Below are 18721 nucleotides of genomic sequence, written 5' to 3' on the forward strand. Positions count from 1 at the left end.
GTTTCTCATGTCTGTCTAGTGGTTAGACAGAAGGATTGGGAGTCAGTTTTATTCTTCTGTGGCAGGATGAGTGAATCCCATTGGTTTCAGTAGGAGCACAATCAGGCCCCATTTTTTAATCAACATTCATTTAGCTGTGTCTGAAAACTTTGCTCTAATACTTATGAATGGAGACATTGCAATTCCTTATAACTTTTTTCTGTTTTTTTAATAATGCAAAAAATCATATTGAGACAGTCCTTCCTCTCCAGTCAGTTGCCACTGGAATCCTTATGGCCCTTGGTCTGAATGTGATGGCTGCACTAAAACTCAGGTATAATGCTATTAATGCCTTTTTCCTTTTGCTTTCCTTAACATGCATTTTTATAATAATTATGGTAACATTATATCTGTAAGAGGATCAAAAGCCTAAAGCATATGGTTTGTGTCTGCAAGGATGCAATATTCTAAGAGCTGACCATGCAGAAGGAAAGGACATTGATGTTAGGAAGGAGGATAATCATCATAAGCATAACTGTCCCAGTCGTTTTTATTTTGGTGATAGTTACAAAAAATGTCCTCGTGGAAATTCCAGTAAAATCTTATAATTCTTCAGCTTTGATATCTATTGATTCCTATTGTCTGTCAGTTTTTATTGGATGATCCAATTGCTCCATTCCATTCCTAACAGGAATCAGTAGAAACAAACTGAAAGTTTTCTATGTTGGCACTTTCACTCAGGTGAGAGATATTTTTGATTTTTAGATTCCTTATTGCTTCCTTTGATAAGTCATTAATTAGGGATAGGTGGATGGATGGGTTCAGATTAAAAAAGGGCCAGTGTGCACTTTCTCTCAAGACTTGACATGAACTTGAATTTCTTTTGAGATGCAAAAAATCCCCAGTTTATCTAACTTTAGTTTTTGTCACGTTCCTGTGCACTACTTGATGGCTGTTTTATTTTACTTCTGGCGGGTCAGGTCCAAGAGTGAGTGACATCATTCAAAATGTTCATAAAATGAAAAAAGAGTACAGTATTTTCAACTGGCTTGTACTAGTTGCAGTTGGCACCTAGATTTTAGAACAGAGCAATTGGGTTTTTTAGTCTACTAGGGCTAAAAAGAGTAGAGTCCTTTCTGTTAAACCATTTTGTATTATATGTTGTTATTTTGTAGTAACATGAGGAGCAGTGTGTTTGTTTTCAGGAAATGAAAATAAACATTTCAATTAATTACAGCAAAGGATTTGTTGTGCTGTCATGAAAACAGTCTAATATTTCTGCTTTAGGTTTACACTTTCTAAAGGTTTCTATTGATTTGCATTCAGATTCGCAGACGGACAATAGCAGTTTACGGCCAGTATGGGGGAAACCCATGTGTTGGGAGTGCCTTTGAAACACGACAATGTGTTCCTACGAGAGGATGCCCAACAGAGGAGGGCTGTGGTGACAGGTTCAGGTGCTTTTCAGGTACTTTATTTTACTTTATTTTTCATAACTTTCTAATACTTAAAGTTATGAAGATGATTATGTAAAGGTACTTCCTGTTTATCAGACAATCACAGTATCATGAGTTAAATAAAATCAAAGGATGAAAGGTCCAGTGTTTACTGGAAAGAAATTCAAAGGCCAAAGATCAGACACAGTCTTATTAACCCACTATATAGCCTTGCTGTGGTCCCTCTGTGCATATATGCCTTACCCCACTGACACGTTGGAGGGACACAAAGGGGAGCACCAGCTAAAGGCACATGCCCCCCCACACGTGACCTGCACGTTAAGGACAGCTGCATTATTCAGTTGCGTCTGTCCCATTGATGGCTGGAGATAATTTTTAAGTCTTCTGAAGCTGGAGAATGAGTTCAGGATAATACAGGCACAGTGGGAAGGATTCTTATACATTTGCAGTACTCCAGAAACATAGTGCTTCCAGAGTACTGAAAATGAGTCCAGGATCTCTTTCTTGATGAGTAACAGCTAATTTAGGCACCATCATTTTGTATGTATAGTTGGGATTATATTTTGCCATGTGCATTACTTTGTATTTAACACTGAATTTCATCTGCCATTTTCTTGCCAAGTAGGGTGACCAAGTGTCCGGTTTTTGACCGGAACACTCGGTCGAAAAGGGACCCTGGTGGCTCTGTTCAGCACCACCAACCGGGCCATTAAAAGTGCTGCGGAGCTAAGGCAGGCTAGTCCCTACCTGTCCTGGCTCCTCTCTGCACCCCGGAAGTGGCCAGCAGGTCCGATTCCTACGCGGGGGAGCCACAGGGCTCCGCGTGCTATCCTTGCCCCGAGCACCGGCTCCGCACTCCCACTGGCCAGGAACTGTGGCCAATGGGAGTGGCAGAGGCAGTGCCTGTGAGCAAGAGCAGCATGCAGAGACACCTGCCCTACGCCTCTGCCTAGGACCTGGACCTGCTGGCTGCTCCTGTGGTGTAGCATGGAGTCAGGACATGCAGGAAGCCTGCCTTAGCCCCCCTACTATGCCACTGACCGGGAGCCGTCGGAGGTAAGCCCGCACCCCAACCCTGAGCCCTAACCCCCTGCCCCAGCCCTCAGCCCCCCCAAATCTGGAGCCCCCTTATGCACGCCAAACCCCTCATCCCCGGTCCCATGCCAGAGCCTGCACCCCCAGACAGAGCCCTCACCCCCAAACACTCCAACCCCCTGCCCCAGCCCAGAGCCCCTTCCCTCACCCCAAACCCCTCATTTCTGGCCCCACCTCAGAGCCCATATCCCCAGTTAGAGCCCTCACACACCCCAGTCCCCTGCCCCAGCCCAGTCAAAGTGAGTGAGGATGGGGGAGAGAGAACCACCAAGGGAGGGGCAGGGCCTCGGGGAAGGGGCGGGGCTAGAGTGTTCAGGTTTTGTGTGATTAAAAAGTTGGCAACCCTATTGCCAAGTCAACCAATTTTGTGAGATCCCTTTGTAACTCTTTGCAGTCTGTTTTTGACTTAACTATCTTGAGTAATTTTGTATCATCTGCAAACTTTGGCTACCTCACTGTTTACTCCCTTTTGCTGATCATTTATGAATATGTTGAACAACACTGATCCCAGACCAGTACAGACCCCTGGGGACAGCTCTATTTACTTCTCTCTGAAAATGGGCCATTTATTCCTACCCTTTGTTTCCTGTCTTTTAACTGGAGTGCCTGGGAATGGTTTCAGGATCATCTAATGCTCCTTAATTTAATTTAATGACGAGCCTTTTGTTATCTTAATCACCCTGCCTCTGTTTATAAACAAGGCACCAAGGGCAGAAGGCGTTAGTAGCACAGTACTCATCACATTCCACACTCCAGCTCTGACTCCTGGGTCCTTGCCCCACCCCAGGCGATTGGGGAGGGGCATGTGACCCTTCGGGCCCCCCCACCACACGTCTCCCCTGCCCCGCTATATTATTTTACATGATCACATATTATTATGACACCAGCACTCCTATATGCCCGCTGTACACTGTTCAGCCTACGCACGAGGGCCCACTTTTGCTCTTAGTTACACCAGAATAAATTGAATGATGGATTTTCTGTGTTATATTTGCATAGGTCACAACCACTGCCCACTGGCTGATCAGCACACTGAATGAGTTAGGGGTTGTGTGGAAATGAGGTGCCAAATTCTCCCCTCCCTTAGACCAGTGTAAATCAGGAGTAACTCAACTGCCATCAGGGGAGTTACAATGGAATAAAACTGGTCTAAACCAGAGAAGAATCACGCCCAATATATGACAATGTAATTAAAGGCTGAATTCTAGTGTATAAGCTCCAGCAACCCTCGCTATATGTTTAAAACATGCACTGCAATGCCCTCAGTTCAATTCAAGTGTCACTTTTTAGAGACACAATGTTCGCTATTGTAGGGTGGTCAAAACCAGAATTTGAACCCTGATCTTCCAGGGATATATAGGTCACAGAGGCAGGCCCCCGAGTCCAAGTTTTTTCTTGAGTTTACGTAATTTTTATTAAAGCTTGTTTTTAATTAGAACTACGCAAAATGAGAATGTGTGATGAGAATCGGCTAATTAACATGCTTGAATTTTATATTTTGTGTATCCAGGTGAACAAACGTGTTTCCTCCTTTCCCTGAGATTTTTTGTTTGTTTGGTTTGGTTTTAGGTCAATGCATTAGCAAATCTCTGGTGTGCAATGGAGACCACGACTGTGAGGAAGACGGTGCTGATGAGGATCAGTGTGAGGAGAGCAGACCAGCTTGTGACATTGATAAAATGCCTCCTAATGCAGAACTTACAGGAGCTGGGTAAGCTTCTCTGCAGATTTCATCTTACGAGTTACATCAATATCTGTGCTAGTTTACGTTGTATTTTTGTAACATTTCACAACAAATCTGTGACTAAATAGAGATAAACATCTTGGCCTCCAGTTAACCTGCTCACATGCAGCAGAGGGACCTTCAGCTCCAGATCTCAAGACTATTATTTTTACTATTTTATTATTTGTGTTAACCGTAGTGCCTAGGAGACACAGTCATGGACCAGGACCCCATTGTGCTAGGTGTTGTACAAACAGCTGCATTAAAGAAAAGTCTCCTTTAGCAAGAGTAGAATTAGGGCTTCTAGTCTCTCTAGAGAGCATTCATTAAAGTGCAACACAATCTTTAACAATTGTTTATGATCAGGCATTCCACCTAACAGAAGGCAGCAATGCACATGTACAGTGTATAGCACATGACAACCTCTTTCTCACTCTAGTCTGCCAATGTAGATAGATTAAACAGATGATTGAAGGACTTCCTAGCTCTGCCATATGTTTTCATTATGGGTGTGAAATTTTCTCCTCAAATACACACATATAACTTCCATTGACTTCAAAGAGAGTTGCAAACAGAGATATGATTTCAGAATTTGTCCCTATGAGCTGAAACTTTATACTAAAAGAGCCTAGTTCTTCCCTGACTTACACTTTGAGTAGTCATTGACACCTGTGTACTGCGTATATAAAATGCACCCAAATCAAAATGGTAGCATTTTACAATGACTTTGTACAAGTGTGATGATTAAACAAGGTGCATGGTGGTAGAGAATCAGGCCTGAGATTGCAATATAGGTATAATTTTTGGACAAGATTCACTGCTATGATCTGGCTGCTGTGTTCTGGCTGTTATGATCTAGCTCAGGGGTCGGCAAACTTTCAGAAGTGGTGTGCCGAGTCTCCATTTATTCACTCTAATTGAAGGTTTTGCGTGTCAGTAATACATTTTAATGTTTTTAGAAGGTCTCTTTCTATAAGTCTATAATACATAACTAAACTTTTGTTGTATGTAAAGTAAACAAGGTTTTTAAAATGTTTAAGAAGCTTCATTTAAAATTAAATTAAAATGCAGAGCTGACCGGACCAGTGGCCAGGACCCGGGTAGTGTGAGTGCCACTGACAATCAATTCGCGTGCTGCCTTTGGCACGCGTGCCATAGGTTGCCTACCCCGATCTATCTCCACTATTACAAAATAGCTAGGAACCTGTTTTAACTGGGTTTATAGCTGTCCTGCATCACAGAGGCATCTTAAAGCAGCCAGAGTATAACTATGAATCTGGCCTTTAATGACCTCAGATACACATACAGAAGTATTAGCATAACAAAATGATTATCTTAAACTTGTTTAATGTAGCCCTATTACCTTGAGAATGATCTTAGGTCAGATGTAATAAAGAGGAGTTTTGGTAATGGATTGGGCATTTTGCGGATATAGCTAAACATAAGCAGTTGCCATAGATACAAATGTATTGGAGTTAGCAGGTGTGAAATATGTACTCATTGCTGACACAATTAAGCATGGCATTTTACTTTCCATACTCTAGTATGTATGTGCGGCACTCATATGCCCACCTAGGAGTCCATAATATAGTGTCCTATTTTCTTATGTAATGGCTTGTCTACATGGTGAGTTAGCACCTGGCAAATCAGGGTGTAAATCAACAGGGCATTATCTTGCTGCACACTAACTCACCATATGGACCCTGTTGCAGCACACTAAAAATTCCATTGTATACTTTGGCATACTCCCATTTCAAACATTAGTGCATCAGTGCTCACTACAAGAAAAGGAGTACTTTTTTTTAGGAGTACTGTATTTTTGCGAATACAGACTAACACGGCTGTTACTCTGAAACCAGTCAGTGCTCACTATGGAACTTTTAGTGCACGGGAGCAGTGTTTGCACAGGCGGCTAGTGCACTGTAGATTCCTTCCCTGGCTTGCTGTGCACTAACTTGCTGACTACACAGGTCCTAAGTCCATTTCTGATTGTTATATGCAGATTTAATGCTATTCAATTACAACAGCTTTTTGTAGTTTTAAGATCCTGTCAACCATGCATTCTTCTCAGCGACTCTGCTGCTTTAAGCTATCTTTTGTATTTTCTCTCTTGCAGCTTTGATGCCATTTCTGGTGAGACTAAGGGAAGAGTGATTCATACTAAGAGTTTTGGTGGACAGTGCAGAAAGGTGTTTAGTGGCGATCAGAGAGAATACTACAGACTGAGTGAAAGCCTTCTTGCCTACACATTCCAAGTATGTTTGCTTTACCATAGCCTTGTTTTTAGAGTCATATTTAGACCAGGGAGAATAATGCGAAACATGAAAGGTTTCATGAGGGTGGCAAGCTTCCAGGAAAGAGTTCCTTGTGGCAAACATGCACTCAGCCAGCACCAGCTGTCTGGTTCGCTGGTTCAGTTAGATGGTGGCTCCTCCACCTGGCCAGCCTCCGGGGGAAATCCAGGGCTGGATTTTCACTTTATGCGCCCCTAGGCACAACTTCTTCCGTGCTCCCCTGCCTACAGCTGACCTTCATGTTGCACACAGTTTTAGAGAGGTAGGGTGCCCCTAGAATGCTGGCACCCCTAGGCACATGCCTACTGTGCCTAATTGGAAATCTGGCCCTGGGGAAGTCAATAATCAGCACCTCTCACAAGATTAAATCCAGAGAGAGGAGCAGTCAACACCACTGAACTGAACTGAGCTGGGTAACTGTCTCCTGAGCAGCCCATGAATTTAAGGAACAGGATTGCCAACAGCAAAAAAGCAGTGTTGGAGACCACATGCCAGATCCTCAGCTAGTGAAAGTCAGCATGGCTCTGTCAGTCAATGGAGTTATGCCAAGTTACACCCGGTGAGAATCTAGCTCATGCATCTACTTAGAGTTAAGTTTATCTCTTCCCAGAAAATTGTATATATGTTTAGAAGTTTTAATGATGTTAAGTGGAGGATTTATCACTAGAAGAAAGGAACAGAACCCTGAATGTTATTGCTTAGATCAAGGTTTTGATCCTGTGCACCCTTTATTTCAATAGAAGCATTGCGTGCCCATGGAATGTGTTCAACTCATTGAGGGCTTCAGAGAGAAGACTATAACCAAATAATGCCTTAAAGTCAAGCATGTGCATAAATGTTTGCAAGATGAGGGCCAAAGTGTGGTAGACGTAGTCTTCATCTCTCAGGGTCAGATCTTTACTGAGTGCAGGGGTCTCTCCTCACTTGGTTTTCTCTGAGCATGAGCAGCTAATGCACCTGCTCATTCTTTAGAAGTATAGCATACATATGCTTCTTAGGACATTTGCAGAGACATATTACATCCCTTTCGGAGGGATACTTTGTTCACTGTCATATCCTTAATGGGCTTGATCCTGCTCCCATTGACATCAGTAGGAACAGGGTCAGTCCTGAAATCCACTGCCATACTACTGCTATGTTTCAGAGTAACAGCCGTATTAGTCTGTATTCGCAAAAAGAAAAGGAGTACTAGTGGCACCTTAGAGACTAACCAATTTATTTGAGCATAAGCTTTCGTGAGCTACAGCTCACTTCATCGGATGCACACACATATGCATCCGATGAAGTGGGCTGTAGCTCATGAAAGCTTATGCTCAAATAAATTGGTTAGTCTCTAAGGTGCCACAAGTACTCCTTTTCTTTTTGCATACTACTGCTATGTTTGTATAAAGATGTTTGCTTTATCCTGTATTCATACACCATCTAGAATGTATTCAACCCAAAGAAATTTTCCTCGTCTCTCTGTGCCAGGAAGTGCATGTGCTTCTAACAGCCATTCATAAAGGACTGCATTTTCCTTTTTTCTAGGTGAAAATTCAGAATGATTTTAGCTATGAGTTTTACAACAGTAGCTGGTCTTATATGAAACACACAGTTCACAATGTACAATCAAACAGAGACCATTACTATTCACAAAATACACAGGAGAAAGGTAGCAAAAAGGTATGTACAAACTGACTTTTTGACTTAGAATTTCCCATGAATGATTAAAGTCTTACTTCCTTCAATGCTGTTTTATAATTTGAACATCTCCATGACAATTTTTTTGTTTTATCCTGGTACTTTTGGTGCAACTTAGACAAAACAAACATAATCCCTCAAAGATCTGTACAAAGAGGTCACTGGTCTGGGTTATGTTAGTTTATTTTTTGCCATTGTAATTGCTTATTATCTATTCATTTGATTTATTGACTGCTTTTGCTATAAGGAAAGAAAGACACTGGCTAATAACTGAATAATATTCTCCATGCTGATAATTTTCTTCTGAACAGTTCATTTAAATGTTGTTTTCTCTTTGCCTTTTTTATTACATTCCTCAGTGTTTCGAGGCAACTTTAAAAAAAATTCTACAATGAGGGCTTAAAATTTGTTTTGCCTACCCACAAGAAAAATTGTATTTCAGAATTGAACTCTACTGAGAACTTTACCTACTCCTTTATAAAGTACCTTTGTCTCCACTGTGCCTATAATTTTGAGTTAACTAAAAACAAGTAGTAATCCAATAATTTGAGTGCTTTCCGTTTATGAGGTAATATTAGTATCTTGGGTTAAATAAACTCAGAGGCTGAAGGCTAATATGTTTTTAGCTCATAATATGATTACCACCAAGTTGACAGAAACTACCCTTTTGTTGTTAGTACACTGAAATGTACACACTGATTACATAGCATTGTATATCAATGATGAGGTAGAATGTAAAGAAATAAGAAGCAATGAAATGGATATGACTGAGTCCGTCTGGGCAAAAATTACACTGGGGAAGAAAACTACTAGAGCCTCCCCTGGGATAGTGCTTGGGGTGTGCTATAGACCGCCGGGATCTAATTTGGATATGGATAGAGCCCTTTTTAATGTTTTTAATAAAGTAAATACTAATGGAAACTGTGTGATCATGGGAGACTTTAACTTCCCAGATATAGACTAGAGGACTAGTGCTCGTAATAATAATAGGGCTCAGATTTTCCTAGATGCGATTGCTGATGGATTCCTTCAGCAAGTAGTTGCTGAACCGACTAGAGGGGATGCCATTTTAGATTTGGGTTTGGTAAGTAGTGAGGACCTCATAGAAGAAATGGTTGTAGGGGATAGTCTTGGATCAAGTGATCATGAGCTAATTCAGTTCAAACTGAATGGAAGGATTAACAAAAATAAATCTGCAACTAGGGTTTTTGATTTCAAAAGGGCTGACTTTCAAAAATTAAGGAAATTAGTTAGGGAAGTGGATTGGAGAATTTATAGATCTAAAGGTAGAGGAGGCCTGGGATTATTTTAAATCAAAGCTGCAGAAGCTATCGGAAACCTGCATCCCAAGAAAGGGGAAAAAATTCATAGGCAGGAGTTGTAGACCAAGCTGGATGAGCAAGCATCTCAGAGAGGTGATTAAGAAAAAGCAGAAAGCATACAGGGAATGGAAGAAGGGAGGGATCAGCAAGGAAAGCTACCTTATTGAGGTCAGAACATGTAGGGATAAAGTGAGACAGGCTAAAAGTCAAGTAGAGTTGGACCTTGCAAAGGGAATTAAAACCAACAGTAAAAGGTTCTATAGTCATATAAGTAAGAAGAAAACAAAGAAAGAAGAAGTGGGACCGCTAAACACTGAGTATGGAGTGGAGGTCAAGGATAATCTAGGCATGGCCCAATATCTAAACAAATACTTTGCCTCAGTCTTTAATAAGACTAAAGAGGATCTTAGGGATAATGGTAGCATGACAAATGGGAATGAGGATATGGAGGTAGACATTACCATATTTGAGGTAGAAGCGAAACTCAAACAGCTTAATGGGACTAAATCAGGGGGCCCAGATAATCTTCACCCAAGAATATTAAAGGAATTGGCACATGAAATTGCAAGCCCATTAGCAAGAATTTTTAATGAATCTGTAAACTCAGGGGTTGTACCGTATGGTTGGAGAATTGCTAACATAGTTCCTATTTTTAAGAAAGGGAAAAAAAGTGATCCGGGTAATTATAGGCCTGTTAGTTTGACATCTGTAGTATGCAAGGTCTTGGAAAAAATTTTGAAGGAGAAGCTAGTTAAGGACATTGAAGTCAATTGTAAATGGGACAAAATACAACATGGTTTTACAAAAGGTAGATCGTGCCAAACCAACCTGATCTCCTTCTTTGAGAAAAGAAAAGGAGTACTTGTGGCACTTAGAGACTAACCAATTTATTTGAGCATAAGCTTTCGTGAGCTACAGCTCACTTCATCGGATGCATACTGTGGAAAGTACAGAAGATCTTTTTATACACAAAAACCATGAAAAAATGGGTGTTTACCACTACAAAAGGTTTTCTTTCCCTCCACACCCCACTCTCCTACTGGTGTGGGGTGTGGGGGAGGGGGAGGTATGGGGGGAAAGAAAACCTTTTGTGGTGGTAAACACCCATTTTTTCATGGTTTGTGTGTATAAAAAGATCTTCTGTGCTTTCCACAGTATGCATCCGATGAAGTGAGCTGTAGCTCACGAAAGCTTATGCTCATATAAATTGGTTAGTCTCTAAGGTGCCACAAGTACTCCTTTTCTTTTTGCGAATACAGACTAACACGTCTGTTACTCTGAAACCTTCTTTGAGAAAGTAACAGATTTTTTAGACAAAGGAAATGTAGTGGATCTAATTTACCTAGATTTTAGTAAGGCGTTTGATACCGTGCCACATGGGGAATTATCAGTTAAATTGGATAAGATGGGGGTCAATAGGAAAATTGAAAGGTGGATAAGGAATTGGTTAAAGGGGAGACTACAACGGGTCATACTGAGAGGAGAACTGTCAGGCTGGAGGGAGGTTACCAGTGGAGTTCCTCAAGGATCGGTTTTGGCACCAATCTTATTTAATCTTTTTATTACTGACCTTGGCACAAAAAGTGGAAGTGTGCTAATAAAGTTTGTGGATGATACAAAGCTGGGAGGTATTGTCAATTTAGAGAAGGACAGGGATATCCTGCAGGAGGATCTGGATGACCTTGTAAACTGGAGTAATAGTAATAGGATGAAATTTAATAGTGAGAAGTGTAAGGTCATGCATTTAGGGATTAATAACAAGAATTTTAGTTATAAGCTAGGGACACATCAATTAGAAGTAACGGAGGAGGAAAAGGACCTTGGAGTATTGGTTGATCATAGGATGACTATGAGCTGCCAATGTGATGTGGCCGTGAAAAAAGCTAATGCGGTCTTGGGATGCATCAGGAGAGGTATTTCCAGTAGGGATAAGGAGGTTTTAGTACCGTTATACAAGGCACTGGTGAGACCTCACCTGGAATACTGTGTGCAGTTCTGGTCGCCCATGTTTAAGAAGGATGAATTCAAACTGGAACAGGTACAGAGAAGGGCTACTAGGATGAGCCAAGGAATGGAAAACTTGTCCTATGAAAGGAGACTCATAGAATCATAGAATCATAGAATATCAGGGTTGGAAGGGACCCCAGAAGGTCATCTAGTCCAACCCCCTGCTCGAAGCAGGACCAATTCCCAGTTAAATCATCCCAGCCAGGGCTTTGTCAAGCCTGACCTTAAAAACCTCTAAGGAAGGAGATTCTACCACCTCCCTAGGTAACGCATTCCAGAGTTTCACCACCCTCTTAGTGAAAAAGTTTTTCCTCATATCCAATCTAAACCTCCCCCACTGCAACTTGAGACCATTACTCCTTGTTCTGTCATCTGCTACCATTGAGAACAGTCTAGAGCCATCCTCTTTGGAACCCCCTTTCAGGTAGTTGAAAGCAGCTATCAAATCCCCCCTCATTCTTCTCTTCTGCAGGCTAAACAATCCCAGCTCCCTCAGCCTCTCCTCATAAGTCATGTGTTCCAGACCCCTAATCATTTTTGTTGCCCTTCGCTGGACTCTCTCCAATTTCTCCACATCCTTCTTGTAGTGTGGGGCCCAAAACTGGACACAGTACTCCAGATGAGGCCTCACCAATGTCAAATAGAGGGGAACGATCACGTCCCTCGATCTGCTCGCTATGCCCCTACTTATACATCCCAAAATGCCATTGGCCTTCTTGGCAACAAGGGCACACTGCTGACTCATATCGAGCTTCTCGTCCACTGTCACCCCTAGGTCCTTTTCCGCAGAACTGCTGCCTAGCCATTCGGTCCCTAGTCTGTAGCTGTGCATTGGGTTCTTCCGTCCTAAGTGCAGGACCCTGCACTTATCCTTATTGAACCTCGTCAGATTTCTTTTGGCCCAATCCTCCAATTTGTCTAGGTCCTTCTGTATCCTATCCCTGCCCTCCAGCGTATCTACCACTCCTCCCAGTTTAGTATCATCCGCAAATTTGCTGAGAGTGCAATCCACACCATCCTCCAGATCATTTATGAAGATATTGAACAAAACTGGTCCCAGGACCGACCCTTGGGGCACTCCACTTGATACTGGCTGCCAACTAGACATGGAGCCATTGATCACTACCCGTTGAGCCCGACAATCTAGCCAGCTTTCTACCCACCTTATAGTGCATTCATTCATGCCATACTTCCTTAACTTGCTGACAAGAATACTGTGGGAGACTGTGTCAAAAGCTTTGCTAAAGTCAAGAAACAATACATCCACTGCTTTGCCTTCATCCACAGAACCAGTAATCTCATCATAAAAGGCGATTAGATTAGTCAGGCATGACCTTCCCTTGGTGAATCCATGCTGGCTGTTCCTGATCACTTTCCTCTCATGCAAGTGCTTCAGAATTGATTCTTTGAGGACCTGCTCCATGATTTTTCCAGGGACTGAGGTGAGGCTGACTGGCCTGTAGTTCCCAGGATCCTCCTTCTTCCCTTTTTTAAAGATTACATTAGCCTTTTTCCAGTCATCCGGGACTTCCCCGGTTCGCCTCGAGTTTTCAAAGATAATGGCCAATGGCTCTGCAATCACAGCCGCCAATTCCTTCAGCACTCTCGGATGCAACTCGTCCGGCCCCATGGACTTGTGCACATCCAGCTTTTCTAAATAGTCCCTAACCACCTCTATCTCCACAGAGGGCTGGCCATCTCTTCCCCATTTTGTCTCATTTTGACTCAAGGAGCTTGGCTTGTTTAGCCTAACTAAAAGAAGGTTGAGGGGAGATATGATTGCTCTCTATAAATATATCAGAAGGATAAATACTGGAGAGGGAGAGGAATTATTTAAGCTCAGTACCAATGCGGACACAAGAACAAATGAATATAAACTGGCCACCAGGAAGTTTAGACTTGAAATTAGACGAAGGTTTCTAACCATCAGAGGAGTGAAGTTTTGGAATAGCCTTCCAAGGGAAGCAGTGGGGGCAAAAGATCTATCTGGCTTTAAGATTAAACTCGATAAGTTTATGGAGGAGATGGTATGATGGGATAACATGGTTTTGGTAATTAAATATTCATGGTATATAGGCCCAATGGCCTGTGATGGGATATTAGATGGGGTGGGATCCGAGTTACCCAGGAAAGAATTTTCTGTAGTATCTGGCTGATGAATCTTGCCCATATGCTCACGGTTTAGCTGATCGCCATATTTGGGGTCGGGAAGAAATTTTCCTCTAGGGCAGATTGGAAGAGGCCCTGGAGGTTTTTCACCTTCCTCTGTAGCATGGGGCACGGGTCAGATATAGGTGTGAGGTTTTTTGCAGGAGTGGTGGGTGAAATTCTGTGGCCTGCGTTGTGCAGGAGGTCAGACTAGATGATCATAATGGTCCCTTCTGACCTAAATATCTATGAATCTATATGTTAAGACTAACAGTAAATAAGTTCAAAATAATGCTTATTTTTTAACTGGAAGAAAACCCGAGAAGACCATATTTATTGTGGGCATGTGTCTGAGAAGCTGTCACAAAGACAAGAGTGAGTGGGGTACTTATAAAGAAAAGGGTGCTCCAGACCAGTCAAGATTCTAAGAAAAGAGAATTTTCTGGTGTCTCAGTTTCCCTTTTACTAAACTGCAGTACCTCTGTCTCCAGCAGGGCTCGTTAATCAGGCTCTTCCAGGCACCTAATGCCTGGCAACCACCATTAACTTTTACACAGGACTATGTATTTGCCTATTTGTCCTTTTGAAGCTTTTTTGGGAGGTAGAGAGTGCAGAAAGAATGCTGCAGTCATTAAAAAGAAAAAAAAATAGTGATTTTGTCTACCTCCCACACTATTCATATCACGTTCACTCAAACGGTCCTATCACACAAAACAGGCAACCCCACTACAGGAGGAAGAAGAGAACTTTAAAGGGAAAAACAAAACAAAACAAAAATCCAGTCTCTTAAAGAAACAGACCACCTTATCACAAGAGCCATACATAAATGATAAGTACTGAGGACAGGAGTGAATCAGAATGCAGAGGTAACATACTGAACAGTTGTAGAAACTATTGTCCACTAGCAAGTACAGGATCCTGATGAGCTGATTGGCAGAATCCATTCCATTTTTAAATAGCTGTATGACTAATTTATTTTCATCCTCTTAGAGTAATCACTTCATGGTTGTTGAGAATGATGTGGAAGTTGCTCAATTCATTAATAACAACCCAGAATTTCTCACTCTTACGGAGCCATTCTGGAAAGAGCTTGCCAACCTTCCTGCTGTCTATGAATATAGTGCATACCGAAGATTAATTGAACATTTTGGTACTCACTTCCTGCACTCTGGATCTCTGGGAGGACATTACAAAGTTCTCTTTTATATGGATACTGAAAAAATCAAAGCAGAAGGTAGAGTACTGGAGCATTTGTTATAATGAACCAAAAGAATGAACAAGTGAAGAAACTCCTCCGTAGATCCTCTCAGCTAACAAATAAAACAAAAATAAAGAGACTGCTTTCTCACCAGTCAGTCGCCATAGACTCTCCTTATCTATAATAAACTAGAGGTGGGCTGAAGCCACTATCTTTGGATCCTGATCTGGGTGTTGAATACTCAACATTCAGAGAGATTTGGATTTGGGGTTCAGCCTGTTATACATTTGGTTCCACACATTATAAATCGAAAGGGCTATTTGAAAAATTTGGATCCCAGTCCTGGTTTGGCTTTTGAACAGCCTCAAAGTTCAGAGGTGTTTGGATACAAGGTGTGATTAAAGTCCGTCTCTAGCGAAGGCAAAACAAAATAAAAATAAAGCAAAGGGCAAAACTGCACATATGGTGATTCTCAAAGACACAACCACTGCTGGAAGGGCAGAGGTGGGGGTGAGAAAAAGGATAAATAAGAAAAAAGGAAATAAAATATCAGGCAAATACATCATTCAGCTTTCTGCCAGTATCCTTAGGCGTTGCCTTTGGATAGCTACTGGTTACTGGTAACCCTTAGCATGGGATCTGCTTTGTAGTTGTCCCCTCCTTCAAGAAAATGTTGCAGTTGTTCTATACCTAACGTGGGCCCTCAGTCAATGGGAGCCTCACACATGAATCCAAAAGCAGAAATTAATTTTCAGCCTACTGTGAAGGTAACTGGATCTATTTCTTTCCAGGTTTGAGTATTACAGACATGTACAAATGTACATCATCAGGTTGGAACTTACTTATCGTAAAAAAGAAAAAGACTACTTGCTCAAAACTGGATGAGCTGTTAAAATCCTCTTCAGGTAAATGATTCCATGGCACAGAGATTTCTTGCATTGTGGGATATGTCAGAACTGGTTACGTGTGGGAGATCAATAAAACAGAAGGGCTTTTTGGATATAGTAGAACCCTGACTATCTGAATGGAATTACAGGGAACATATTTGCACAAACAGGTTTCAGATAAGGAGTACTGAGTTTTCATTGTAAATGATGCATGTCTGGTGACATAATCGAGATTTCAGATATTAAAGGGTTAACATTTGAGGAACTTGGAAAAGGTATCAAAATTGTCAAAATATTGTGCAAGTTGGTGGAATGATCAGAAAAAACAAATGCAGACCAGTCCCTCTCATCCCTTTGGTCACTAGGCCAAAGCTGGCAGTTGCTGAGTTCCAGTAGGAATGGCAAGTGCTCAGCATCTCTCAGGACAGGATAATAGGGTAATAGCCAACATGGATTTGTCAAGAACAAATCATACCCCCCCAACCTAATTTCCTTCTTTGACAGGTTTACTGGCCTATTGGATAGGGGAGAAGCAGTAGATATGATATACCTTGATTTTAATAAGGCTTTTGACACAGTCCCACAAGATGTTCACATATGGTCTAGATTACCTTACTACAAGGTGGGTGCAAAACTGGTTGAAAGCCCATACTCAAAGTGGAGATATCAATGGTTCATATAAAAGGTGGGAGACCCATCTACTGGGATCATGCAGGGGTAGTCCTGGGTCCTGTCCAGTTAATATTTTCATTAATGTCTTGTGAAAGTATGCTTATAAAAACCAAGCTAAGAGGGTTCACAAGCACTTTGAAGGACAGGATGAGAATTCAACATGATCTTGACAAATTGGAGAATTGGTCTAAAATCAACAAGATGAAATTCAATAAAGCCCAGTGCCAACTACTGCATTTGGAAGGAAAAATCAAATGCAAAAATGCAAAATGGGGAATAATTGGTTCGGTGAAAAGGATCTGGGGGTTCTAGTGGATCACAAATTGAAAATGAGCCAACAGTGTGATGCAGTTGTGAAAAAGGCTAATATTCTGGGGTGTATTAACAGGAGTTTTTTATGTAAGACATGGGGGGTAATTTACCCTCTCTACTTGGCAATGATGAGTCCTCATCTGGAGAACTGTGTCCAGTTTTGGGTGCCACACTTCAGGAAAGATGTGGACAAATTGGAGAAAGTCCAGAGGAGAGCAACAAAAATGATAAAGGTTTAGAAAACCAGACCTGTGAGGACAGGTTAAAAACCCCTGGGCTTATTTAGTCTTGAGAAAAGAAGACAGAGAGAGGGGGGCACCTGATAACAGTCTTCAAATATGTTAAGGTCTGTTATAAAGAGGACTGAAGCTAGGACAAGAAGTAATTGGCTTTATCTCCAGCAAGGAGGATTTAGGTTAGATATTAGGACAAAAATTCTAACTATAAGAGCAGTTAAGCTCTGGAATAGGTTTCCAAAGGAGGGTGTGGAAGTCTTGTCACGGGAAGTGTTTAAGAGCAGGTTGGACAAACACCTCTTTGGGATGGCCTAGGTTTACATGGTCTTGTTTCAGCGCAGGGGGCTGGACTAGATGTTTTCTCAAGGTCCCTTCCAGCCCTACGTATCTATGATTTTATGACAGCTGTTCCCAGCCTGACTTGATTAGAGCCCATCTTGTGGTAGATTGGTGGATAGCCTCTCTTCCACATCCCTTAAGCCGTACTCATTCACAGTTGCATGACCCAGATCCACAAAGGTACTTAGAAGACTAAGTCCCAGTTGTATGCACCAATGTGATCAACAAACCTTCTGTTTGGCTGCCACCTAGTCCTGCAGGTGCTTATCTCACTTGGCACTAAACTTCTACTCTACCAGTTCCATAGGTGCCTCTGGGTGCACTACTGCCTTACTCTAGGCATCTGGAAATCTACCTGTTGCCCCAGAGTGATTTACAAAGTGGGGGAAGGTAGGCAGAGAAGTGCCTATCTCACCATGGGATCCAATCTGGTAGGCATGATCCTGGCTGCCCACCAGAGTGGGTTCCACTCAAAATCTGGTGGGGAATAAGAGGAATGGTGAGGGGGTGCCAACCTTATAACTTCTAGCCCATTGGGCACCATCAGCACCACTTCCACCTCCTCCCATTTTGTGTGGAGTGTTTCTTACAAGCAATGACTTAGGTATCTAAATCACCTGACTCCAGGAGAGGAACTCCTATTCATGAACTGCTAGCTAGGAGCCTCCCTGCAGCCTGGACTTAGATGCCTACCTCCGTGACAGGGGCAGGGCTTAGCACACATCCCTTTTGTCAGCATCTCCCATTGGCTGGCTTAGGAGGCTCCCTGCTTAGCATGCTGGCATTGTGGATTGCATTCTTAGGTGCCTGTCTCTCCTCATGCATTGTTCAGGGCACCTAACTCAGGCTTTGTGAATTGCAATGTTGTTCCTGTGATTTTCTAGGTGCCTAAAAGTTAGGTGTTGCGGTCTTCAGCACTGCAATGGCTAAGTCCCTTGGTGGATCCAGGCCTAAAATAATTATTTTTTTCTGTCCCTTCTCCCCTCTCCAGTTCCTCATCATACTCCTCCTGTTCACTCTTGTCTGCTTTCTATTTGTATTCATTTTTGTTTTTCACTTGTTATGTGAAAACTCCTCTCCTCACCAGGAGACCACCTGAAGCTCAGGGTGAGGAACCTCCATTGTTGGTTCTATGGGGCAATAGACACACGCTTGCAGAGCTGAACTGTGTGTTACAAGAGCAGACACACAAAGCTTGGGCTGGTAAGCTGCTTCCTGAGCTGCTCCAGTGGTCATCTGCATTAAGATCCACTGCAGGAGCAGGGAATAAAGGTGGGTTTCTAAAAGATGCACACCTTCTTTACTCACAACAGCATTTCTGTTGTAAGGAGTTGGAATGATTCCAGAGCCATGCTGCTTTCCCTATCTGTAC

At 42.2% G+C, this 18721-nt stretch overlaps 1 protein-coding gene across 1 annotated transcript in view; it reads left to right on the top strand.

Moving 5' to 3' along the window:
- The window catches only part of C7 (complement C7), a 36644-nt gene that overhangs the window by 961 nt on the left and 16962 nt on the right, over nucleotides 1–18721 (top strand). The window contains exons 3-9 of the mRNA XM_073343845.1: nucleotides 238–313; nucleotides 1306–1447; nucleotides 4101–4242; nucleotides 6371–6509; nucleotides 8076–8210; nucleotides 14696–14939; nucleotides 15695–15808. Coding sequence (XP_073199946.1) covers nucleotides 238–313; nucleotides 1306–1447; nucleotides 4101–4242; nucleotides 6371–6509; nucleotides 8076–8210; nucleotides 14696–14939; nucleotides 15695–15808 — 992 coding nt within the window. The remainder of the gene's footprint in view (nucleotides 1–237; nucleotides 314–1305; nucleotides 1448–4100; nucleotides 4243–6370; nucleotides 6510–8075; nucleotides 8211–14695; nucleotides 14940–15694; nucleotides 15809–18721) is intronic.

Source organism: Lepidochelys kempii, chromosome 5 (assembly GCF_965140265.1).
Source record: "Lepidochelys kempii isolate rLepKem1 chromosome 5, rLepKem1.hap2, whole genome shotgun sequence".
NCBI classification, from domain to species: Eukaryota; Metazoa; Chordata; order Testudines; family Cheloniidae; genus Lepidochelys; species Lepidochelys kempii.